This window comes from Lipophrys pholis, assembly GCF_963383615.2.
Source record: "Lipophrys pholis genome assembly, chromosome: 4".
In the NCBI taxonomy this organism is placed as follows: Eukaryota; Metazoa; Chordata; class Actinopteri; order Blenniiformes; family Blenniidae; genus Lipophrys; species Lipophrys pholis.
Window position 1 is genome coordinate 29,430,162 of NC_137637.1, and position 25,721 is coordinate 29,455,882.

General features: G+C 40.8%; 1 protein-coding gene across 2 annotated transcripts in view; it reads right to left on the reverse strand.

The window, feature by feature from the left end:
- The window catches only part of eif4g3a (eukaryotic translation initiation factor 4 gamma, 3a), a 54,261-nt gene that overhangs the window by 1,512 nt on the left and 27,028 nt on the right, over window positions 1-25,721 (reverse strand). The window contains exons 8-34 of one of the 2 annotated variants that reach the window (XM_080461623.1): window positions 25,107-25,218; window positions 24,801-24,961; window positions 23,072-23,206; window positions 21,607-21,799; window positions 20,000-20,782; window positions 19,051-19,139; window positions 17,095-17,377; window positions 16,734-16,858; window positions 14,957-15,076; window positions 14,478-14,636; window positions 13,476-13,673; window positions 11,978-12,124; window positions 11,631-11,867; window positions 10,432-10,536; window positions 9,445-9,583; window positions 9,016-9,140; window positions 7,580-7,670; window positions 6,432-6,549; window positions 6,093-6,313; window positions 5,668-5,780; window positions 5,093-5,265; window positions 4,349-4,474; window positions 4,067-4,148; window positions 3,511-3,609; window positions 3,078-3,224; window positions 2,115-2,196; window positions 1,827-1,973 (exon numbers count right to left, since the gene is read on the reverse strand). In XM_080461623.1, coding sequence (XP_080317749.1) covers window positions 1,827-1,973; window positions 2,115-2,196; window positions 3,078-3,224; window positions 3,511-3,609; window positions 4,067-4,148; window positions 4,349-4,474; window positions 5,093-5,265; window positions 5,668-5,780; window positions 6,093-6,313; window positions 6,432-6,549; window positions 7,580-7,670; window positions 9,016-9,140; window positions 9,445-9,583; window positions 10,432-10,536; window positions 11,631-11,867; window positions 11,978-12,124; window positions 13,476-13,673; window positions 14,478-14,636; window positions 14,957-15,076; window positions 16,734-16,858; window positions 17,095-17,377; window positions 19,051-19,139; window positions 20,000-20,782; window positions 21,607-21,799; window positions 23,072-23,206; window positions 24,801-24,961; window positions 25,107-25,218 — 4,510 coding nt within the window. Of the gene's footprint in view, window positions 1-1,826; window positions 2,197-3,077; window positions 3,225-3,510; window positions 3,610-4,066; window positions 4,149-4,348; window positions 4,475-5,092; window positions 5,266-5,667; window positions 5,781-6,092; window positions 6,314-6,431; window positions 6,550-7,579; window positions 7,671-9,015; window positions 9,141-9,444; window positions 9,584-10,431; window positions 10,537-11,630; window positions 11,868-11,977; window positions 12,125-13,475; window positions 13,674-14,477; window positions 14,637-14,956; window positions 15,077-16,733; window positions 16,859-17,094; window positions 17,378-19,050; window positions 19,140-19,999; window positions 20,783-21,606; window positions 21,800-23,071; window positions 23,207-24,800; window positions 24,962-25,106; window positions 25,219-25,721 lie in introns of both variants that reach the window. The other variant, XM_080461622.1, reaches the window with a different exon arrangement.

A 25,721-nucleotide genomic window follows, 5' to 3' on the forward strand; every position in this document is an offset into this window, starting at 1 on the left:
AATCCCCCTAGTTTGTTTTTACATGAATGTAATTGACAAGCTGGTTTCATTCAGCTTCAGCACGGCCACTTCAAAGAGCCGTCAGAATAATGCAACCGGATTAATCTGAATTTAAATTCTCATCTTCTCCGCTCTATTACAAGCTTTACCACTCGATCGTAATGTCCTGTTCTCCAATAACATAAAAAAAAAACCAGGGTTATAAAACGTAGAAACACAGTCACAAGGAGGAAATCCATTTCTACCCACAAGGAGGGGAAGACATAAAACACCCCTTCACCACTGCTTTCACCTTCTTCACACACCATAAAAAGGCACTTACATTTTATATTTTATACGCAAAATCATAAAACTATTTAGAAAATGCATTAGTGAATTCATTCTGCTCATGAAACCAATGTGATGATCTGGAAAAATTAAAACCACCATGTGATGCTCCAGCTTTTATTGCTGGGAAAAAAAAAAAAAAAAACATAAACAGAGAGAAGCATGAATGTAGAAGCGGATTTAATTTACAGCTTCATGTGTCATATCTAAAAAATATTGACAAAAGTTTGTCTTAGTGACTTTTGCACATTCTGGTGTTTATTTACCTTTTCTAGTGTAAATAAGTATTGTGGCTAGTAAAATACAAAAAGCATGCTCCATCAATAACAAAACCTGAAGTAAATCAAGTCACATGTTATACAGGTCGTTAAACTGCCGTTTCCACAACCAAGATGGAATCACAACACACGTTTTTTTTTAATTTACAAATAACCAAACGTGCTTAAAGTCTTTAGAAAATGTGAACGCCTGTATTCAAACCCAGAATTAAAGAGAGTGGCGAAGCACAACACTGGATTATCTGTGTGAGTCGTCCTTGCTTTTGTGTGTTATTTTTTTTAAAAGGTGAAAACTGTTTCAGAGAGGATAAGGAAGCGATTTTTTCCCTTCAAGTACAGTAAGCTGATCAAGCAGCCGATACGTTACTGTAAAGGTTCAGCCCTAAGGTGTGACTCTGACTCTCAATTGTTTATGATAATTTATAAAATAAACAGCATGTCATGCTTTGAAAATCTTTTAAACCCAGATTTTATTCACAAAATATATATTTATTTAAATTCCGTAAAACCTTAGTTCTTTTAATTAAAAAAAAAAAAAATAATTTTTCACGAATTGCTTTAACTATTTTTTGATCATTTTAAGTAGATTAGTGAATCTATGTTTCCCTAAGAGGCTGTTTTCATTATCAGTCTGACCTTTCGCCAATCGAACATAATATGATGCAACACGAAGTTCCAGTTTTTGGTGTTTCAAGTAATTTTGCCTACAGTTGTGAAAAAAAAAAAACCCAATTCAAAACCTAATTTCCACTGTTTTTGTAGTGTTGCTGTATTTATTTGTGTGTGATTCTGGAGAAATGGAACAATACAATTCCTTAAAAAAACTACAGCTCACACACATATTGTATATGAAAATAAAAGAAAGTATTTTAAAATACAGTGAGCCAAAAGACAACTATGTCGCCACTTTAAAAACCTTTGGTACAAAATTTCTATATAATTGACACTTTCTATATTTTCCACTCATGCAACACATTTTCAAATCTATTTGGTGTCAATACCAACAGCAATATTTAAGTATCTAGTCATACAATTCACTTTCAAGCTCGTATTATACATTTGCGTGTGCAGTAGACTTTGATTTCCCTCAAAAGTTGTGGTAAAAGGCTTTAAAACTTCTTGCAACTGCTGTTTGGTCTCCATTTATGGAAAAAGGAAGGCGTCGGAGAGCTGTATCTCTGCGTATCATTAGAAAGCAGCACGATGGGATTCAGCACTTACTTGGAGGCTGATCGAGGGTAACGATCAGCGCCTGAAGTGCATAAAGTGCTTGCAGCTGTCGCTCAGTGTCTGAGTTAAGGTACTTGAGTAATACAGGCAATCTCCTCTGGATGATGGCCGTGTCCACTCGACAGTTGGTGTTCTCGTCTGTGCAGCAAAGCAGGAGGAAGAGTGAGTGTGTGCCGCGCCGCGCCGCTCCCCGTTCGGCAGAGTGGAAATATTGCAATCGGCGTTGCCATTTGAGCAGAGCACGAGAGGAGCGTCTCCTCCCGGTGGTGGGGCGCTTACCTTTCACTGCTGCCTTACACACGGCGGTCATCAAAGCCCTCAGGAAGGGGGACGAGCTCATCTGAGGCTCGTCTAGGTTCGCCTGATAAACCAAGCGGTGAGGAAGAGGAGGACAGAACTGTTGTCAGCTTCATGTTGGCTTCCACTCAGTAGCGAATTCACAAAGTCATTATGTGCATTATGTTACCTCCTTTATTTGTCTTCGTCAAACTATCTTTAATTCAGTTTTTATTAGATTTCATTTCATCAACCCCTTTTATTTGACCCCATAACCCTTTTAGCCCGATGGAGCTGAATCTATATTCACTACATTTTGAATATGCAAGATGTTTTTGTTGCGCTGGGACCGGTAACTACAAGATTTGAACTCCAGACATCAATAACAGACATATTTTTGACCCACGGGGCTGAACCCCCCCCCCCCCCCCCCAAAAAAAAAACCCTAAATGGTATATGGACTTGACTTATATAATTTCTTTCACTGTTTCAGCAGATTCACAGTGATTTACACAAATCCTCACACTCCAGTGGCGACGAGGCAAGACAGCGACTCAAACCACCAACCTCTGCTGACACCAACTGTTGTTGAGATAGAACTGCTCAAAGTAGATTCCCCTTCCCCACAAACTCAGCATAATAATTGTAAGAAATAAGTTATCAGTGTTGAAATAACTACATTGACCGTCAAATCAAAAGTGTTTCTAACGGTTTCCCGTTGCACCATGAAGTTTTTTTTCTTTTCGACGATGTTCTTCATTCAAACACTTCAGCTGGAACCACAACTGCTTCAGATTACACTGGATTATCTAGAATGGCAGACATCAGATCCAAATTGTTTGACTCACTACTTTACAGATTTGCATTAGGGGCCCTGATGACTTCCCTCTCATGTACTGTACACTACAGCTGTAGGGACATGGGTACATTCATACTTGATCTTTTTATATATCGACATTTTCATACCTCTACCCAGTCAAAGATCTGCTCATCACTGGCCATGTCCTCCAGGAGGAGTTTCTCCAGCTGCTGGCTCAGCTCCTCAGGAGATAAGGTCTTCTTCGATAGAGCCGCCTCGGAGCTGGAGCTGTCCAGCTGAACGAACTGGAGTTTCTGAGGGAGGTGAGAAGAGAGAAGCGATTGATGTGATGAACACAAAAGAGACGATACACCCACAACTAAGATGCAGGAGCGTGTCTGTTTGCTTCGATTCAGGCCAATCAAGGCCCACGGTCACATTTCTTTGAGCAAAAACAAAATAAAGAAATTCTACATGTAATTTCTATTTCTAACTAAATATTAGCAGCCTCCATACATTTTAGTAAAGTCTGGAGCAATCACAGCTTTTGTTGTCTGCCATTGGTTCAATAATAAGCTATTTGTTGCATTGATGACCGACCTGTTCTGAGATGAAGGTCTGGACTTCCTCTCCCTCTGGTAGAACATCAGTCCAGTTGAGGCCAGATTCCCTCCATAAAGAACCCACAGTCCTATGGCTCTGTGGAAACAAGATGAGAGAACATCACACTTTTGTTTCTACAAATATCTTGTCCATGTAGTAATGCAGGTGGGAGAGAAAAAAACTGCACAGATAACATGTAATAGTACGAGTGATACATTACATATATTTCTCAAAACGCAGAAGAAAACCAAGTGAATGAACTTGACGTTGTATAACTGATGCACGATCAAGAACATCTTGTGTTCTTGATTCAATATAGTCACATTTTATTTGCTATATTAGGTACAAGGAGAAATGTTGCCGCAAATTCCCTTGAAGAACAATTGTGAACAATTATCAATTCATATTATTCACAGATCTTGGACCAAAACTGTGTCTGATCACATCTGTAACGAAGCTGCTGATAAAACTCGTAAGGCCTAAAAATGAGTATAAATAACGCACAGTTAAGATGCAGCTGAAAACATCTGTTGCGCATCACAGTGTTTCTTACCATTTGTTTGCATAGTATGTGCAGTATTTGAGAAATCAAGATCCCAGCTCTTCCCACAGGAAGCAAAGGTTTGCTTAATTCACTGTGAACCAACAGAGACAACAGAAATTCAAGTGAGACCGCCTTCATCAACATACTTACATTCACAACAATGCTTAATGAATTTTCGTTATCCGTCGGGAAAAAGGCAGAAATTCAGACACTAAGGTATATGTTCGATTTTCCCAATGAAATACACTAGTTATCGCTTGATTTTTCAGTATGTGGACTCCGAGGCGGTACCTAAAGAGCTCTCTCATAGAGAAGCCCCCCTCCTTCAGCATAGGGCTGAGCAGCTCGGCCAGGTACAGCCAGATGTGGGGAATGTCAATGGCCATGTCGTCTGCTTGCTCCAGTGTGTCTGCAAACCTGAGAGGACGGAAAAGACAAATATGTTTACAAAATGACCCATACAAAAAAAGAAAAACCCCACTGACAATCGTGTAATCTAAGAATAATGACAGACGTTTTTAAGACGTTCACAGAAGTGACTTTGGGCATGTGACAAAAACAAAAAGTACATAAAAAAATTTTTTTTCATCATTGACATTCACTTAATATTTGAAGTTGGGAGTTTTCAATATATCCTGAAAGAATGACCAAGGAACAACATCACGAGAGCACACATGAAACACTGTTCTTTAAAACGTCATAGAGTACACATGCAATTTCAAATGGTATGAAACAGCATTTCTAAAGGGAAAATAAAAATTTGGGACAATAATTTACCTTCTAAAAAAAAAAAAGAAGGTTAAAATTGACAAAAAAAAAAAACTTTCTCACCAATGTGGTTATTTTTAAGGACTACTTCAAAATTTTACTTTGAAGTTTTCTTTTACATCTTCAACCAACGCATACCCAAATTACTAATTGCCTCAAGTTGCTGCTGCAACGTGGTTAAAACGAAGGAAAGCAGTAAAAGAAAAAAAAAAAAAAAAAAGAAAACAAACGGGGTAAGCGTTAGTATTTTCCCGCAGGTGAACTGACCCTTTGTAGAACTGGGCTTTGGGCAGGATTCCATGCTGCACCAGCTGGAACAGGAGCTGGCCCATGTGGTCCCGGGTGATTTGACTGCGCTCCAGGGTCGACTCAACACCGACGCGCACAAAGATGTTGAGCTGGGGGCCCAAGTCAAGCTCGTCCACACACTGGACAGCTTCCTGCAGGACGGAAAGAAATAAAAAATAACAAAATACCATGAGACGATCAACTGGCTGAGCCGGATGCTGACGAGACCAGCTTTTATTGATGAATGTGTTATTACATTATTTGATTGGTAGTATTGTACTGGGATGGTTTTTCACTTCCTCCTGCGTAACATCTGTTCCTTCCAGTCCGTTCATCAAATTGATGCGTTTAAATTTGAAATACCACATCATACAAAAATCTTTTGAAATAATACGGGTTTATTCAGAGTAAAAGACTTGATTGTCAACACTTTCGTAGACCTAATCAGTTATCATTCCAGTGAGCAGCAGCTTATTGACATGTTATGTTAAATATTACTCAACTCTGGTGAGTCGAGCGTGGCCTCCCTTTGATTTTCTTGTGAAACTCCGTACCTTGTAATCGTTTATGTGCAGGAACTCGTCAATAATGGACTTGGACTTCCTCTCAATTTCCTCTTCAGACAGGGCAGGTCTGTCTGGGGTCGGGGCCACTGGCTCAGGTTTCACTGTCAACAAATAACGAGGAGTCACACTTGTGTTTGTGTGGGATATTTATACACTGTTTAAAGTCACAACCACCAACTCATGCTGCTCTGATCCAAGCAAATGTAATAAATGATTTTATAATCTAGTGCACACAAAAAAAAAAAAACCCAACAACATTGTTTTTCTTGATCTCAAACAGCAAGTGCAAGACCATTAATTACAGAACAGCAAGTGCGATCAGCTAAAAGTAATACTGCTTTTGAGGAAGTAATCATTTTAAAACATCTATTAGTGTTATTGCTGGCTTGGAGTAGAGCACCGCCCCCCCTCACCAGGCTCCCTGACTCTGCTGCGCTCCATCTCCGGTTTGTCTTCGGTGACACTTGGTCTCCGCGGCTCAGCTCCCTCTCGCTCCCTTTGCTGCTCCTCCGGGCTTTGACTATCCAGCAGTTCTTTTGAGCTGCCTCCCCGAATGAACGGGCTGGGCCTTGAGGACGGCGGGGCAGAGATCAGAGGCTTGTCGCTGCGCTCTCTCCCTGCATTGCTCCGACTGCTGAGAGGAGCGAAACACAGAACAAACTAATCAGTCAATCTAGGACGATACAGTAAAAGAAGCATGGAGGCATCGGACACAAATTGGACGACGAACAGAAGCTGGATCAGGCCTTTACCTTCCCAGAGTTCGCCGGGAGTCAAAGTCTGGGTTCTGTGGAGGTGTGGAGGAGGGTTGAGGCACAGGTGTGGACTGCAGTGCAGAATATCTGTTAAGGCCAGCTGTCCGGGACAGTTCTAATACAAGAAAATAGAGAAATCAAGGATCGCGATTCAGATGCAGCAGCAATACAGGACAGAAAACAATAGAAAAATTTAATTTCGACCTAAAATTTGAGGGGGAAAAAAAGGTTTTTGCAAGCTTTGGACAGAGGTGTCTAATATAACTGTAAAATATAACGCTACCTTAATTATAAGAACACTTCCCCTTGTTTTTATGAATTTGACATGAATTTTCCTTTTTCTTTTAAAAAATAAAGATAAGAAACACACATGGAATTAAATTAATACTATTCATACAGACATACACTTAAAAGTATAAGCTTGTTTGCTTAACTTCTCAGATGTCTCCGCAATACATAGTTATTAAACTGTATAGAATCTTCAATATACACAGCTCGTTCCTCGCACACATCTGCTCCTCTCAGAGAAAATCCTTAAAGATGCAGCACTGTAAAGCCGTTAAACGGTTCGCTGACAACACCCGGCACCTGTAGGTCGCTTGTCTTCCCTCTGGTACAATCACCATTTGACTGCAGGCAGATCGCACCCAGCAAGCTCATCTTGTTTCTGAGGTGCATATGTTTTTTAACATAAAACCTGAAGCTGAATATTAAACCCAGAATATAAAGCAACTCACTAAGTCATACTTATTTCCTGGAAAGAATTCGATAGATCATTATTGCAATTTATCCTATTATTCACTTGTGTTTTCTACGTTTACCTGAAGTCAATTACCTTCTGTTTCTTGTCTGTTCTATAAAACTTTTGAGAACTTTTGTTTTTTTAAATTGAATATTTAGTTTGAACAGCCAGTTCAGCAAGTTTAATGTCAGCAAGTCAACAGATGATTGAGAGAACCTGATTCTGGCAAATGTTCCAAATTGCAAGAGTTTCAAATAATTTTTTGTGTAAATGTAAAGGAGCCTCTTTGACAGAAGGCAAAACAGTTGTGTGAGAAATTTGCATCATTTACGTAGTTTTGTGCACTAAGATTCTCATTTGGCATTCCTATGTATTGAAGCTGCAGCTCAGGAGAAGATCTTACCCGAGTCGCTGGCTTTTGCCCCTCCACTGCTGCCCTTCACCCATGTGACCTGAGCCCGCGGGCCCAGCTGGATCTTCTCATCCATTTGAGGCTGCAGAAAGGAATATATATATATATAGATATATACATATTTCTGTATTCGGAACAATTCAAGAAATGTCACACTCACAGAAAAAGAAAGGACAAAATATTTAGTATTTTAAATGTGGCAGTAACTTTTGTATCCAGTAGGGGGACGAATGTATATATTATTCAGCATGTAAACCATAATATTGTGGATCAACTAAAATCAAGGGAGGATTGTGTGCACAGCCAAGTTACGATGCTCCTCAAGCTTTATCCTGCCGTTCGGTAAACAGTTATCTTCTGTGCACATAAACTCTCCACCAGAGGAAAGGCAGCCAGCGATGTGGGAGTCTGAGACCATTGTGAGAAAACACTTGATAAATGTGGGACAAACTTGTCACAACATGATAAACATCCACACCAATTGAACTAAATTACAGTGTAGACCTGACAGCGTTCGGCACTGAATGCAGCCTACAGATTCAGCGCAAACCATCAACGTGATTTGTCCATTCATAGGGTTTTATGGGTTCCCAAAACCAAGTTATTCTGCAAATAAAAGAACTAGTGATGTGAAACTTGATCAATCTGAAATGTTTCTACTTCTGCGGCTTTACTACCCAAGACTGCTCCAATCATTTCACTGTAACTTTGACTAGAATGAATGGAGGTTTGAGGTTTTGAGAACGTGAGGAGTCACAGTAAACGTTCATCAGAAAAGAAAATACTGAAGCGCAGATGTATGCCTCAGTGCAGTAATAAAGAAAGCGCAAATGATTACCTCCCACCTCTGTCAACCAGTGGTGACGATGTTTCAGGATTTTAATTATCACATTGATATTGCATAACGAGCCTGTACAAACTCATAATCTAAAGAAATATAGAATATCATAAATACTTAATATCATAAATTAGCAGGTAAAGTAAATAATGTCTTTGACAGCAGATATTTCAGCCATAAAAATATGTCTTTTGTGTCATATTTTATGTTCTTTTATGCTCCTTTGGGGCAGAATCTCTAAATAGTACTCACAGAATTAACTAAATATAGTTTGAGGATCATCAGTTCTGCAGGTGCACAAATAACACACTGTCACTTTAGTCAATGCAATGAATTCATTGAGCATCACTGTGGGTCACTTTCTGTCAGCTCTGAATTATTCCACATCAAAAAAAAAAAAAAAAAACATGTTGCGCTTTAACAGTCTTCTCTTAAAATAATGTAAAAGTGGTCGTGTTGCTCCAGCTGGTGGACTGCATTTTTAAAATAAATTTTTGGAGGTGGTTAGTGTCACGAGTGGTAATGAAGCAGTCAAGAGTCTTTCGTTTCCATCCAGTTGCTGGTGATATTACCAAGAGGTGAAGCTCACCTTGGAGATCTTTGGGATCTTGCTGGGGTCGATGGTCCTGCTGTTCTTTGTCATAGGCACAGTGTTCCAGGTCTCTTCTCTCTGCACGCGCTGCTGCTCTCGTTGCTCTCTCTGTTCTCGAGGATCTATGAGGGCACCCAGGAACACCACCACCACCACACAAAGAAATTTACTTTGTTAAAAAGATTAACCTTTCAGTAAAGGAAGGGCATATTCATGTTTCACTATTTCGGCTATACATGATGGCATATTATCAGTCAGCGAACAGATGGATGGAAGTAGGGGGGCCTTCCTGTCTGCTGTTGGGCACAATAGCATCTCTGCAGGCCATAGGGACAGGAAGTCTGCCGGTATGCAGGCTTCCTGAGTCACTGTGGTTGTGCCGATGTGATTCTAAGCCTTAAAGAGGATTTGGACTGTGGGCCTGACCTGTCCGTCTCTTGCTGTCCTTGGAGAGCAGCTGCTGGTGCACTTTTCTCTGCTCTTCCTGCTCTTCAATCTTAGCCTCCTTGTGGATCTGTTCGATGGTTTTCGGGCCCTGGTCGGCTCTCCTAGAGACCCAGTTGTGCTGGGAGAAACAAATGTATTTCATTAATGTGAATCAATGAGTAGGTCAGATTCTGCAGTTTCAATTCAAATAACCAGAGCATATTCTCAAATATCTTCAGTTTTTATGAGTTTTACCAATTCATAAACAGCTCATAGATTTAAAAAAAAAAAAAAGAAGAAAAAAAAGAGATGTCAGTCATGTTCACCGTTGAGATACATGCGTGTTGACGGGGATATCAAGTTCAACTTATATGACAATCCATCACTTGTGCCAGAGCGCAATGCTCAACATGGAGGTTTTGTTTTCAAACAAAGTGGATCCTTATAAAGACCGAGCGTCTTTGCTCATTTAAAATTCAAATTGGACAGGAGTGCAGCGTAGCGGGGCTCGAATCTGAGTTTTTTAGCATCCTGAACAAGAGAGCGGCATTGATTTAAACAGCTTGTGCTGGGTGAGATGTAAGGGGGTGCTCAGGTATTTGACAGCACAGATGTCTCTATTGAAATCACTTGTCCGTGCATATGTATCGGTGTTGTGAGGACCGAAAATGGTCATATGTTCCCAACTTTTTATTATTCGTCAGTTTATTTAACTGGAATATCAAAAATACTTTCATTAATAAAAACAAAAACTTGAGGTTCAGATTTCATATTGTTTTACATTGCATTGACTCTGATCATGCTTCCCCCCCCCCTCAATGTATTTAAAATGATTATATTTCAAGTAGATGGACAATCAAAATATGACCAGCACATAAATATTCTGTTTGAAGAAGATAAAGAAATCGGGAAAATCAATCAATATCGGGCAAAGCATGAGCTTTGCAGGACTTCAGATTCTAACAGACCTCTAAACCAAACACTCACCAATCTCAAGTCAATGATGTCCTGTAACATAAACCTGATCCGAGACGACGTCTTGCGCTCCTTGACGATTTTTTCCATCTGGTGGAAATACTGATCCATTCGAGGCTGATCAAAAAAAGACATGGAGAAGGTGAGACAAAACTTCTCCGTTATATAAGAACAAACAGTAGTTTTTATACATTTACAACTTATTTCACTTTATTTAGAGCAGGAGCTGCTCTGACCAGTCAATGTAAAACTGGAATATTTTGGAAGCAGGACAAAAAAAAAAAAAAAGAAAAGAAGCCAAATTCAATGTAATCATCATAAAAAATGTGTTCAGAAAAATGTTCCAATGTTAAAGTGGACCAATGTCCTTGATTTACGCTCATATGCTTTAGTTTATTCTCATTTCAAATGTAGATTTTTGTTTTTAGAACAAAACGCAAACAATGCTGATTTATTTTCATCTGTTTGGTTCATCGCATTTCCCTGCTGTTCCTTTTTGCAGGACGGCTGGCAGAATGACAGAGATCAAAGCAGCGATTGCAGTACAGCACAAATGTAGCAAAAAGGTCTTTGGGTCAGTTGTGTCTCTCCAAGCATCTAAGGCCTCTGTCAGTGTCCAGCAGAGAGTCACTGATGTCCACAGGCGAGCCGGTCAGACAGAACAAAGCGGGGCATTCACAGTGGGGACACAGTGAGGATGTCCCGTCTGCTCGTAACCCACATACCGGTTTCTCCTCTGCCTGTGAAAGTGAATGCAGTACAGCTGGTTTGGGATAAATTTCCCAACAGAAACTCTCACTAACGTCTGCAGAAATGTTTCTTTTATTTCTGAAAACACTGTCACAATGCTCATGTTTGTTTGGTTTTTTTGCGAGTCATGAGTTTTAATGCAGCAAACTGTGAACAGCAAACTTATTTGAAGTCTCCGCCCAGGTGCAGTGCATCGCAAAAATGTTGCAAAATGCACACAACAGCCTCCACTACTCGATGTGAATTGATGTAAATGCATCTGGTGGTTTATGCATTTGCACTTTCCGCAGACAAGCAAAGCTACCCCTCTTTGTGCAGAACCTTCAGTTTGAATCTGACATAAATATTGTCCTGTAATTTTCAGCAACAAAGCTATTAGGTGTATTTTTCCCAAATGTCAAAGTGGTACCTTCGACACAAACAATAATGCAGAATCGATAAATCGGCCTCGTCAGTCTCACCTTGGCCTTCTCAAAGTCGAGGTCCTTGCCGATGGTGGTGAGCAGCCTGCATAAACACTCCAGTGACTCTTCATCGTGATTCTTCAGCAGCTTCACCACACAGTCGTGCATGATGGCCTCGGTCAACATCTTCAGTTTGAAGAGCTCGCCGATGAACTTGATATTGCCGATGGAGCGCCTTCGAGCCTTGTCCTTGGCTTCTTCCAGCTCCTCCTGAAGCCGCTCGCGCTCCGTCGACTAAAGAAAACAAGACAAACAAATGAGAAATATTAATATTGACCTTGGTGAATTATTCAGACATATCTGAGAGCTGTAATAAAAAAGTGTGAAGTTTAATCAACGCAGACCGATGCAGCGGAGTCCAGCTCCTTCTGCTTCCTCTCGAACACCACATCGTCCACTTTGTCCTTCTCAAACTCCTTCTGGCAGCGGTTTAACAGCAGCTTGCGAAAGTTCACGGTGTTGTTGGGTTTGTCAGTCATCTGCACTTTCAACTGTGAACCACAGGCAGAGGTTGAGGTCAGGAGAAGAAACAAACCACTAAAAATGTTTAACATTAAATACCACACTGGTGTGAAGAGTGCTGGTCTCTACAGTGACACGACAAGCAGATATTTCTCAATTTATATAATAATTACAATAGTCTTCATTCATTCATCTTCTTTTCTAGAAGATATGTTTTACCGTCGTACAATTTAAAGGTACTCTAAAAACAAAAGTTTTTCTGACCAGATTATTCACAGTGATAGATAATTACTTCATGTTTCACTAACAGAAGTCTAATCCCAACAGTAACTACACAAGTAAATGAGTCTCCAAAACAACAGATTGAGACAATCAGGGCAATCGTTATTTTCATTACGGATTAATTTGATATTTCCTCTCAGTTTAACACCTATCTTAAAAGCATTAATTTTCCCAGCATGCCCAAGGTGACGATTCCAGACAACTGGTCTAAAACATTTTTCTTTTCTCTTCCATACAGGACAAAGAAAGTGAGCAGACCAACTGTAACATGTGCAGGTCTTCAATTAATTCTGTGTCACCTGAGCAGCTTCACCTACATAACACACGGGATCAGAACGGAACATTACTGAGTTTAATCGAAAGCTGTGACGTTCTGGTTTGACTTTGTTAGCTGGCTATTATTCAGCAGTTGCTGACTGCATATTGGATAGATTTTAGTCAAGACAATCACACCTCCGACAGACTGCAGTGGAGAGTCAGGAATATTTATTTACAGGAATTTTCACGTCATCTTTAACCCATTTGCACCACAATAGAGGCATTGTTCAAGCACTTCTCCCATCAAGATCATTTAAGCAATTTGATATTCAAACAAACTAGGACTGTCAAAATTGAGAGGTTAATGCGGATTAATCCATCATCATGAGTAATCTGATTAAAAGTTTTAATGTAATTAACCCGTCTGCAGTGCAGAAAGGTACGTGTCCACAGCATCTGTCAATTTCTCGCCACGGAGCTGCCCTCAGCTCATAAGCAAAATCCTGCCAACTTTATGCAAATGCAGCAGAGCAGAGGGCTGACGCCTCGCCAAACTTTTATAAAACGTTTAAATAAGCTGTACTGGAACCAAAACAAAACAGACTCACAGCATATTTCTCGCCACCAATGTTTTCAGAAAATACTTTTCGCTGAGCTGCTCTAGTAATAGAAGAGAAAGTTTGTGACCAAGCCAACATCTTGGTCTGGTTTGAACTCTAGAATCAGCCGGCCCCCCGAGGGTCACGTCTCCTCTCGACCAATATCATCAAGTATGTTTGTAGCTGGCTAAAGAAAATGTCCACTCTCTTAAATGATAAATAAATAATAAAGCATCCTTACGGTGGCAAGGCAGCGGCACATGTTTCCGTAAGCCACGGAGAAGCTGGGCTCGTCGATGGCCTTCTCAAAGACCAGGTCGATGACCCCTTTGAGCCTCTCCTCGGTGTCGATGGTCAGGTCTGTCACCTGCTTCATCAGCTGGTTGAACTTCTGAGGAGTCAGCTTGTTCAGGATGCTCCGGACTTTCTTGAAGAGGTCCTGGGGGGGGAAACCAATTAGAAAATGTAGTTAATCACTGAGAGCATTAATCAATCAGCACGTTTACATGCACAATGAAATCCAATCATTATCCAATTTCTGGAGGTGTCAGATTATTAAGTGATCATGTGAACATAATGCAACCTTCTCTATCAGATATGATGAGTATCTGATAATTACAAATCAGATGAACACACGGAGATTTCTCACACATACTTCATTGTCTTTGTGCATTCTTTCCCTACTGATCTGCTTTATTTTGTTCTGTTAAATCTGCTCGTGTGTTTAAAAGGAAAACTGTAGACGAAAGACAAACGTCACATGCAGCCACAGGAAGTGAACAAAGAGCTTTTTGGAGAGAAGAGGAGATTAACTTTGTATCTAGGGGTCGTCATGTTTAACAAGTCCAGACCAGGAATTTTGAAAACACTGACAAGTGTGACTTTTACATTAAAATGTATGTACGTGTCCTGAAACAAATACGGTAATTAACTAAACTAAAATGAACTCATGACATTTGAGAAGTGCTTGTGCACTTGCCAGAACCGATTATTACAATTATCAGGTTATCCGATTTTTATGATCAAGCAAACAGGCTCAGTCACTCTTTTTGGGTTATTGTGGATGAACCACTCAAAAATATCAAAACGTATTTGTTTCATTCAGAGTGACTCGTTTTGCTTCTCTAATCTCTACAGAATCAAGTTCTGACCGATTTTGTCAACAGTTTCTGAAAGCTTGAAGCTCTTAAACGCAACAGATTTTATTCAGGAAGTGTAGTGTTGGTAGTGCGTTTGTCCGTGCCTGTGTTCTCTGCACTTCGGGATCCTCTGCAAGAAGCTCCCTCTTCTTCAAGCCGGGCTTCCAAGCATTCTCAGACTTTTTCAGCTGAATATCATCATTCACCGACACGTTCATGATGATCTTCCTGGGTGGAGGCCGCCGAGCCCCAATATTCATTAGCTGTGGAGGCAACGGAGGGACAGAAAGAGAGAATACACAGAGTCAAAACATGCAAAAAAAAAAGGAAAACGAAACAAATTAAAAGTAAATGTTTTCTTTCTTCCTCCATTTACAATATTATGAACTCTCCTCTCCCTCAGTGACCTCATAACTATATATAAGGGAAAACTCCACTACATTCCTCCAACTTACGACATAAAATGAAACAGATCTCAACTGTGACACTGGCAGAAGTGTGTTATGTTAAAGCGAAATGAGAGGTAGTGTGTGTCTTATTTATTGAATGGCTGTGGCAGTTTGTTAGAGAAAGGGTGACTCACTGCAGCGCCTCGTCCTCCCGTCATCTGCCTCCCAAAATCTGCAAATGCAGGTGTGAAATCAGGTCCTCTGGATATCACCCTGGAATCCACCGCCCGGGATGGCAACTTGTTTTGGTTCATCTGGGTGACACACAATTCATCATCATCATCACACAATTGAAAAGTGCACCGAGGATGAATTGAACAGCAGGGGGAGCAGTGACTCCCTGGTAGTACTGAGAGTAGGGCTAAAGGAGTCAGTGTAATGAACGTGTGAGAGAGAAAGTGTGCATGTGTGTGAATTTCTAACCCAGTGGTCTCTTTAAAGGTGACCTGCAGTAAAGGACTGCAGAACTGTTTTACTAGCTTTTGGTTTATGTATTTTTGATGCACTAGAAGCAAATTGTGGAGGGGGGGGGGGGGGGGGGGGGGGGGGGGGGGGGCTTGTTCATGGGATGTTGAGTGAGAAAAGTCAGAACCAGATGTGGAAGGGAAGAACAGAAGAAAGGAACGCAGGAGAGAGCGAGATAGTTGTGGGGGAGGAGAGAAGAACAAATCGAGCTCTTTGTCTTTCAGCTGTCCTTGAGTTCTGCTTCACTCTTTCCCAGTGAGAATTCACTTTCTCCCACAGAGAGAATGAGACTTTGGGATCGTACCAATCAACTGTTCGCCAGTCTGGTTGTTCTTTTTGGAGAGGTGGGGGAGGGGCATGTACTTTTAACACTGCCAACTGTGACATAACAGCAATGTGATTTTAATCAAAACAGCATTTCGGCAGGCCATATGCTCCGCCCATACATATGTGTGGATGTCGGACACAACTCAAAACTGTTGTGTCTTTGATGGAGTGCACACAATCTCACAAGCTAAAACAATAAACTAGTACTGTCCGCTGCTACACTGGAATCGAAATGAAGGCGATTTTATAAAATTAAAGCTGCTACAAAATGATTATTTTCATTACCGACTGATCTCATCAATCATTCAAAAGCTTAATCGCTCAGTATTTAGAAGCGCTCATGAGTAACGGCCATCACAGGATCCCACAGCCTGAGGTAAGGGTTTTTAATTGCTTTTTTTGTCCAACCGACAGTTTAAAACCCAAACGGCTATGCATTACAAGGATTATAAATGTTTGAGAGACCAGAGCCACTGTCTGTTTCATACTCATGCTTGATAATGTATTTAAACAAAAAGGTCTTGTTGAAGCATTTGCAGAGGATTGATAAGAAATAACCAATAAAAATCTTTTTACAGACACACTGAAGACAAATTACTACATTGTTCTGAATAAATGACGACTTTGTTTGTAAGACGATTGTTTTATGAAGACATGATCTTTATTTTCTAAATTAAAGATAATAAAAAATGAAGTCCACGTACATGCTAAATAGTGTTTCGTTCTCAGATGTTTCCTCATAAGACAGTTTTACATACAGTCTACTGTCTCCAGTGTCTTCAGACTATTCCTCACACAGATCTCCTTTCTTGCTGGTTTCACACCAGATATTCTCGCGCTCACGCTCGATCCAAATGTGCCATCCAATCCATTTCAGATGCAGTACTTCAAAGTCTTCTGGATAGATTTTATTTTAAATTCCAGTACCTATACTTGGCTCAAATGGGTTTTTTTCCTTCTTTTTTTAAATTTGATTGATAAGAAATAGACTACAGATATCTGTATTACCTCATTCCGAGCTTTGACATCTGTTAAGCTGTATTATTTTGTTTGATTTTGGTTTTTTTCTTTAAGGTGAAAGAACGGATAGCTGAGACTGCAGGCTTATCTGTTACCTACCTTGTCCAGCACCACATCACTGATCGGGGGCAGCCCCTCAGGCTTCTGAACGCAGGCAGGCATGAACTGGAAGCCTAACAGGAAGTCCCTGTCATACTGACGCTTCCCACTGGACTCAGTCAGGTCTGGACCACCAAACAGGTTTTAAGAGGAAGCAAAAGGGGAAAAAGGGAATAAATATAAACATATAGAGGTACTGGGATTAATTAGAGCAGATGCTACAATAAACCATTTTGGCATCTCCACAAGGCAGAGGCCATTTTGCTGTCTGCAAGCAAGATTGTTGTGCTTTCACAGAGTTGTAGAGATAAAATGTGTTACTTTATTTGTCACATTTCTTTCTACTTTACGGGGCCCTAACCTTCCATATCCTGTGGGCCGCCTGTAGAGTTTTCCTTGTCTCCAGGAGCCGCACCACTGTCGCTGCTCTCTGTCTCTGAGGCATGGCCTGCTCCGTTTCTCATTGGCTCAAGCTCTGCTTCGCCGTTTTCCTCTGGAGCGGTGGGCTTCCCATCAGCCTCTGGGCAGGTCACAGGAGCAGGGGTGGAGCTGAAGACGGATGGTAGGGGCACCAGGCTGCTGCTCAGAGGAACTGGCTGTGAGGTTTGGTCTCCGGCAGGCTGATCAACTGTTGTGGACCCGTCCTGTGTATAGGCAGGATTTCATGATGAAATAGCTGACGTTTTCGTCTAGCAAGATAATATGTTATGCCTAGTGTTGCGGGAGAAATCTCTGAACAAAGTGTATGAATTTAAAGTACAAAAGTAGATAGCTAACTGTAAAATAAATGGCTGGTAGTCCATTACAATGAATACAACATGAGCAGCCTTCCAAGAAGAAAGAAAAAAAAAAAAAAGAGCGCAATCAGCTTGTCGAAGCAGACAGAAGAACACTGGTATAATTTTCTTCACACTGTCCTCTACAGTCATTTTACTCTCATTTAAAAAGCCCAGTGCATTCAGCATTCCTCATCATGTGGAAGCAAATCCGTACAGGCAGTAAAAAGGGCACAGTTGGAAGCAATGGATTTTCTCCCGAGTCCTCCAGAAGGGCAACTGTGAACAACAGCTTGCTTCAAAAATAAATGTAAATGTATTTTGATTATAGCACAATTTAAACCAGCCACAGAAAGATGAAGAATGGGATTCAATCCCTCAGCCGTAACTCCCTCAGTGCGTCCTCAGTGTGTGTTGAAGGTGTCTGTAGGGCTTTGTGTAGCACTACTGGAGATAGAAAAGCACCACATTGTCATTTGCCTTTCTGTCCCACCCATCAGCCCTCAGAGGCTTAGAGACTTTAGTAGAGTTTCCACCTCAAAGAGAGGTTTCAGTTTGTAAAACAAACCTGAATCCCCTGAAAGGATGTGAACCTTTCTGGCAATATTTTTGAAATCTTCACTAATAAAACTAGTCTTTTGTCTCTTGCACAGAATGTATTCAAAACCTTTAAGATTCATCTTCTTGGTAAACTTTTCCATCTAATAACAGTGACTTCCAGCAGACAGCTGATTAGACATATTTATATTCAAAGCTATCACAATGCGGCTAGTTATGTGTTTTTATATGCTACATTTTGGTTGTTTCATTACGTCCACCAAGGACATAAAATCATCTGTCACCTGTTTGTATGATCTATGCAAGATTACGTCAAAACTACTGCACTGATTTTGTCGAAATTTTCCAAGACTCCACCAAATTCTGGAGGTGCTCCAGATCCGGATCCGGATCCGGATTCTGCATCTGGATTTCATTTTATAGGCTTTTAAGGATTACGTCAAAACTACACGACAGATTTTCACCAAATCTCAGTTGGCGTTAGAAATCTCTGATCTCGTTTGTATATTTTGGCATTAAACTATATACCAAGATTTTTTATTGAAGAGAAAAAGAATCCTTTATTTTTTTTCCGGCATTATGTAGTGGTGTTGAAAATCTCCACAAGCCAACGGCAGAACAAAGAATCAGGAGAAAAATCAGCTGATTCTACATACAGTGGGCAGGGTGAGCAATGAAGATGATGGATAACTCCAACACCGTTTGTTCTCAGATGAGAACAACACCCCAAAGTCATTTATGTCTGCTTTCCTCTGCACATGTGGAAACATTTTCCAATTGAACTATTGCCTACATTGTGCGTTTCCCCTTCTGTCCCACTCCCTTTACTATTTGTAGTCTTGCTCAAAACAGAAATACACATCGTTTGAAGAGCCGACTATTTATCAGGGAACTATAGAGTTCTCCTGTCCTGAGGCAAACTGGCAATAACTGAAGTGTCTATTCTTCTAAATATTGTGCATCATATGGAAAAGGAGTCTTACCTCCTCCTCCTTTTGACATGCGTCTTCAGCAGAGATCCCTTCATTTGGTTTTCTCCACGTCTTTGGTATAGCAGAAGCGGTTTGATTTACTGCAGGGAAACACGTATAGTCACAAAAACATCCAAGCCACAATAGGTCAGAAAGTTGCATTTGTTTTTTCTTTTTTTAAAGAAAAAAAGCAAAAAACAAACAAGGCAAGTTAAACCTGTTTTTACTTCCATAACCACGACTGACAATTGTTAGTACTAACAATCCCGGTAAACATTTAGTTATAGTTAACAGATGGTTGTCAGTTTGATAAACTACTGCAGAACATTCCACAAAATGTTTTAGAGTTAACCGAATAAAAACATGTTTGTTCTCAACAATAACATGAATGCATTCCATCTAGATTGAGTGTCACCAGAATAAAAATAATCAGTGTTTAAATATTTGTGGCGGCTTGTTTTTCCCCCCAATGTGACTGAAACTGCATTTAGTCACAAGTTGAGACATTTTACAATATACACTGATCGTACTCATAAACTGAAGTATTTGTTGTCTACTATGAGGTTCTTCATAGAGCTCGTAGTTGTCTGTGGCAAACAGATGTACTAAAAGTCTCCAAACAAACACATTTGAACATTTCCATGAATCCCTCCATGCTTGGTGACTGACTACAATGTGAGTTTATTTAGCCTGACTGTGACTTCCTGAGCATCAACCATGTCATCACAATGCCTGGTGAGAGATTATGTTATAAACCTGAGCCGTACGAAAACCCGAGACATAACAGAGCAGCTTTATTTACCTATTCAGTTATAACATCATTAAAAAAAAAGTCATGGCTTCATAAAACAGTCCCTCATTTTATGCTGGCCTGTTGTGGTATGTTTTTAGTGCTCTTTTTAAAATGTCACATGCAATTAAGTGGATTATAAAAATGTAATCTAGAACAGAAGATAAGTACCTGTAGTGGGACTCCTCCGAGTGAGTGCTTGTTGCTGGGGCTCGATTTTGTTCTCTGTAATGCCACCTTGATCCTCTGTCCCTCCTCTGGGAATGAGGTCTTTAGTGTCTAAGGGTTTGCTCGGCTCATCGGCCTCTGTTGTGGCCTGCACCAGAGGTGGAAGGCCAGGGGGGAGCATAACAGGCAAAGTTGGGATGGGACTTGAGGTCAGGGTGACTGGAACCACAGCCACAGGTGCCATGGGGGAGAGCGCAGCAGCAATTGGCACCTCTGGCTTCATGTCAGAGGTCAAGTTTTCAGAGGAGGAGGGTTCTCTGTATGCAGGAGTGGAGGCCTTGGGCTGGAGTGCAGCTGGGGGCAGAAGAGGGGCCTCATGTGCTGAGGTATCTAGCTCAATCCCAGATTCTGCAAGACCGTTCAAAGCCTTGGGAGCCACTGACGGAGAGGCAGCTAAAGTTCGCGGAGAGTCCAAGAGAGGCTTGTCTGTGTTGGGCGTCTGAGGTGGTTCCAAAGAGGGTTTGCTCTCCCCGGCAGACGAGGAGGCAGAAGAAGAGGCTGAAGCAGCAGGCTCCCTAGCTGAGGGGCGTTCACTGGTGTTGGCCACTGTGAGTGGGAGAGAGACGGGCGCAGTCAACGAGACGGGGAAGAGATGCTCTGGTTCAAGAGGAGGAGACGGTTCAGATACAGGAGTGTTGGCCTCCGGTCTCTCCGAAGGGGCCTCAGGCTGCACGAGCCCGGATGAGGAAGACTTCTGGACAACTGGCTCCAATTTTGGCGTATCATCTGTGTGACAGAAGAGAGGTGTAGATGTTTGTTTTTTTTAATAGCTAGTAATGGTGTAATGGAAAACTTTTAATCGTGGCAAGTGATCCAAAAGGTCACAAATCAACACACAGTTCTCCTGCAGCTGTTAATTTAATGGATATTTTGTCATTACAAAGTTGCAAAACAAATGTGTGAAAAAGAAACAGGTTTGTGGGCACCTGAAACTAAGTCAGGGAAAATTGGAAAATGCAATGTTGCTTTCTAAAAATGGTTTCATACAGATTAAAAGGTTATTTAATTTTTTGTTAAAAAGCAACAACAAAAAACACCCATGACTCCAAAGTCGTGACACCTTTCACCAAAGGGGAAAAGATAAAGTGAATCAAACCAGTGAGACAAACATGCAGGTTGAAGAAAAAAAAAAAAAAAAAAGATGGCTCCAAAAAGAGCTGGTTAGCTGGTAAAAAAAAAAAAACACACAAGTGAAGTAATTACAAGAGGAACAGCAGGATACCCTGCTGACTCATCAATCTGTCTGATTTGAAATAAAGGCAGAAGTATTTGCAGCGATGTTGCAAAACAGAAAGTGATGCATAAAATATTTGGAAATGATGCTTTTAACAGATGATTTCAAGCTGGCCAGACAAGCAGAGTCATTATGAGTTTTAGTGACCCCTGATGGTTTTCTGAGAGAGGAATGACATCAGTGAGAGTATTTCTTTCCATGAATTCAAATATAACTGTCTGAATTTGCCTTGATTAAATGATGAACAGTGGGCCACTACTGTTGAGTAATTTGTTTTGTGTGTTTTAATGTAAAGAAAAGGAGAGCTGGTGCAGACCTGGCCCTGGTTTGGTGTCTGAAGCCCCAGGTGTCAATGGCTGCTGGGGCTGCTGAGGCTTCTGGGGCTGTGGTTGCTGTGGCTGCTGTGGTATCTGTGGCGGCTCCAATGTGTAGCTTCCAGGATGGGCTTGCTGTTGCTGAGGAGGCTGAGGCTGCTGCTCTGGAGTCTGGCTGCTGCTCAGTTGCTGCTGCTGCGATTTGAGGTAGAAAATGTGAGGATAATGAGGGTGCGGCCATAAAAACTAGCAACACAGAAAACCAGAAAGAGAGGCAGAGATGTCGGCAAGCACGTATACAAACAAATAAACAAGCCCAAAATGCAGGATTAAGCAGAAACAAGGAGCCCAACGAGGTGTGGTCAGATAAAGAGGACAGCAATGGAGGAGACAGGAGGAAACAGGCAGAAGATCAATGCGAAAGAAAACGATGGAGGAGGAGTGGAAAGACTCAGGACAATGCAGACAAAGGTCAGCGTAAAGGAGGGTAGATGTATAAAGAAATGAATACGAGATGGCACAAAAAGACAGAGAAAGAGAGGAAAGACACTGTTAACATCCACAGAAGGACACAGGGAGGAAGAAGCCACAACGTTCTTCTTCAGAATCCAGGAAATGACTATTGTGGGCTTCTTGTGTTTCATTTTTATAAAGTTCTAATTAGCACAGCAGATTTCGGCTTCAATAACATTGTACTTTACTTTATGGACACAATCCCAGTATTAGTATTCTTGGACTAAAGTCTCGGGCCATATTTCCATATTTATTTTCAGGAGTGCACCAAAATAATTCCATTTCTTTTGTTCAGCCAAATCAGAGGATCTGAGTGGATTCTGTAGGAGGAGGAGAGATATACTGACAATACAGATGCAATAAACTGTAAAAGATAGTGAATGAATAGAAAAAGTGAGGAAAGAAAGCAGGTGTAAGGTCAAAGTAACTTGTTAACAAGACTATAACTAATATGATATAAATCAGCAAATATCGGAAACAGATTTCACATGCCCCACATGCCTAAACATATGTGATCTGATATTACTTTTCTTTGATATTGTGTGAATGTAAATGCAATGTGAAGATCTAAAAAAAATCTGCCAGACTTCTGTACTTGTAGAACGTGACTCCTAAATTAGAAAAGTATAACTAAAACTGCTCATTACGTGTAGTAATAATGTAGTTTTAAATACAAATCCTGAACAATAGACAACAGCGATGTAACATTTGGGACTCAAAGCCTTCATGAATTTCTTATGAGAGGGTTGGACGGTGAAATAAATTATCTAAGACTCACAGGCCAGATCCTGTCTGTCACACACATGGAGACATAAAGGAGATTAGAGCAGGGAGCTCAAACTGTGCCCACGCAACATGAGACGCTGCTCTCCTCTTGATTCTCCGCTACTCCGGCTTCAACAACTGTAGGTGTGTGTGTGTGTGTGGGGGTGGGGGTGTCAAAGCCACCCTTACCTGTGGCGGAGTCGGGGTAGAGGGGGGGTGGCCGACCGGAGGTGTTGAATTCCTGCTCCCTGAACCTCCTGCCATGATCTCCTCTGTGATATCCCTGCCACCCTGATTGGGGTCACGGATACGGATCTGGGAGGACAATGGCGCAAAAAAACAGACCTCACTAAAGCGCCCGTGTCTCAAAGCGACCACGCCAGATTTCATGCCTGTATCCCCTCAGCTGTTGGAGAACACAGGGCTTTAATATTAGTGCCACAAAAAAAAATAAAAAATAAAATCTACAATGGGGCCCTTATGGGCACTATAGTATTGCATATCCGCTTTGATGTCTGTCACAAACGTGTAAATAAAATACGGCGTTGGTCTCAAGTGTTTTCATGAGACAGACATATTAAGTATTGACACAATTCAAGATGCTTCGATACAAGAAATGACAATTCTGGACTTCTAAAGTTTTAAAATTGTACAATGACTATGACAAAATTGACAATAGTGCTTGTATTGAAATGGAAATAGCCATGTTGGTCAGTTAAGACGATTCCCTCCCTTACAAATGTCTTATTTGGAAAATGTTTTGCAGATAAAATCTTGTCTTTATATAGACATCAATTAGACTTTCTAAAATAAAACCAATACAAACACGGAACAAAACAGCTGTTACTTTAAAAAAAATGAAAAGAATACTGATCATGGCACTCAAAAAACACGAACTGTTTATACAATGAGACATGGGCTACTTCACTGAGCTTCTCAGATATTTCCCAATTTTATTGTCTCAGTCTTCAGGTCACATCCAACAATCTTATTATTATTTTTTAAAACCCCTGGTTTATCTGAAGCACAACTCAGCATAACAGCAGAAGCAGAATATTAGATCCCGAACATGAGGCATCAATTTTATAGTTCAATTTCTAGTAAGAAAAGAAAAAATAAGTATATAGACCTTCATCATACCATATAGAAAATTATGAATCAAAATGATTCATCATGTTGACATTCCTAGAAGAAACATTTCTTTTGCAAATCTCCAAAGCATAGAAAGTTTTTAAATGTTCCAAGTCAATCCCTAAACTGCAATATCAAAATGCATAGAACAATGTGCAATGAAAAAAAAATTAAATAAAAAAAGAGGGATTTAATTTAAAGTTTAAACTAAAAGAAATTCCAGAGGAAATTCTGTGTGCCTGCCTCTCCTTCAATCTCAACGTCTCCCTGGTAACAGACGCTGATCTCTTCCATGAGGCGCCTCTCCCATCCGCTTTGTATGGGACATTTTTTTTAAGTATTTTGCCATTTTTTTCAGAAACGGTTAGCCAAATCATTAAAAAACGTCAGCTCAACCTATTCCTGAACGTTCAGCACATTCACGTTTTTGTGTCCATGCTCCCAACGGTGTGGGACTAGTTACTCTCAGAAAAAAACGACAGAAAATAATAATAATATCACACGGCCGCCTAGGATAGTAATCTTTGTGCCTTGCTACTAAGGCGGGCAGAAGAATAGAAATTTCTAAAGTAATTATATTTTTCCCATTTTATTTGAATCAATAAAATGATTAACTGGGTTCATTTTACTTGATTGTGATGATCTTATTGTATAACATCATACAAGTCTAAAGAATTTTGTTATAAAATGTCATCCACAACAAAAGGCCTGCTATTACTAGAGCCGCAGTCAACATAAATGTATGCTTTGTCCAGAGAAGAGATCAAGGCACTCCTAAGATACTCACTGTTTTTTTCTCACGCTTGGCTGGTGGAGGTTGCTGTGGTGTAGGCACTATGATAGGGGGTGAAGGGGGATACACAGACTGTCCGGGGTAGTAGGGTGGACCAGCTGTGGGGACGGGAGCAGGGACAGAGGGTGAGACAGGTGGGTGGTACCTGAGGGGATCTGAACGGATGGTTCCGGAAAGGGAAAGACAAAACAGAAGAAGAGAGATTTTAGTACAACCGTCATGTTCTCTGCGTGGCAAATTCAGATTATATAGTTGTGGGAATTGTGCTGGATGTGCATCTGTGTTGGATTAATGACTCACGGTATGGGGCAGGGTACTCCCCTGGCCCTGGACCAGGATAGAAGGTGCCAGACCCCGGGGGCTGTACAGAGTACTGCTGAGGAGGTCCCACATAGGGCGTACTGTGGCGATACTGAAAGCAAGGAGGACGGGGAGAGACGTCATCCACAAAGTGAGACAGCTTTATTTGTACAGCACATTTCAGACATGCAATTCAAAGTGCTTTATATTAGCAAATGTGCACAAAGACCAGGAACACTTTCATCTTTCAAACTGCTCACTTTACAATCACCGTTTTATCGTTGGAATTGTATTTAGCTCCAGAACACTCTCAAAGTCATTTTTACCCCTTCATAAAAAAAAACGCTTTACAATGCGAGGCTCTGGCTTCACACCATATCTGAAGGCTCTCACACCATGAGTGTGCTCTGGCTAGGTAGATTGATGAATGGACAGATAAAAATAAATAACCAAGCAAGGAGGAAAAGAAGAGGAATCAATAGTTAAAAAGTTCTGATTTAGGTCCGAGATGGGAACGCGTGAGAGGAATCGAAATGGCTCGAGATAAATAGCCGATCTTTTTTATTATCTGAACACATCTCATGCTGAGCGTGAGCATGATACTATTTTTTGGAA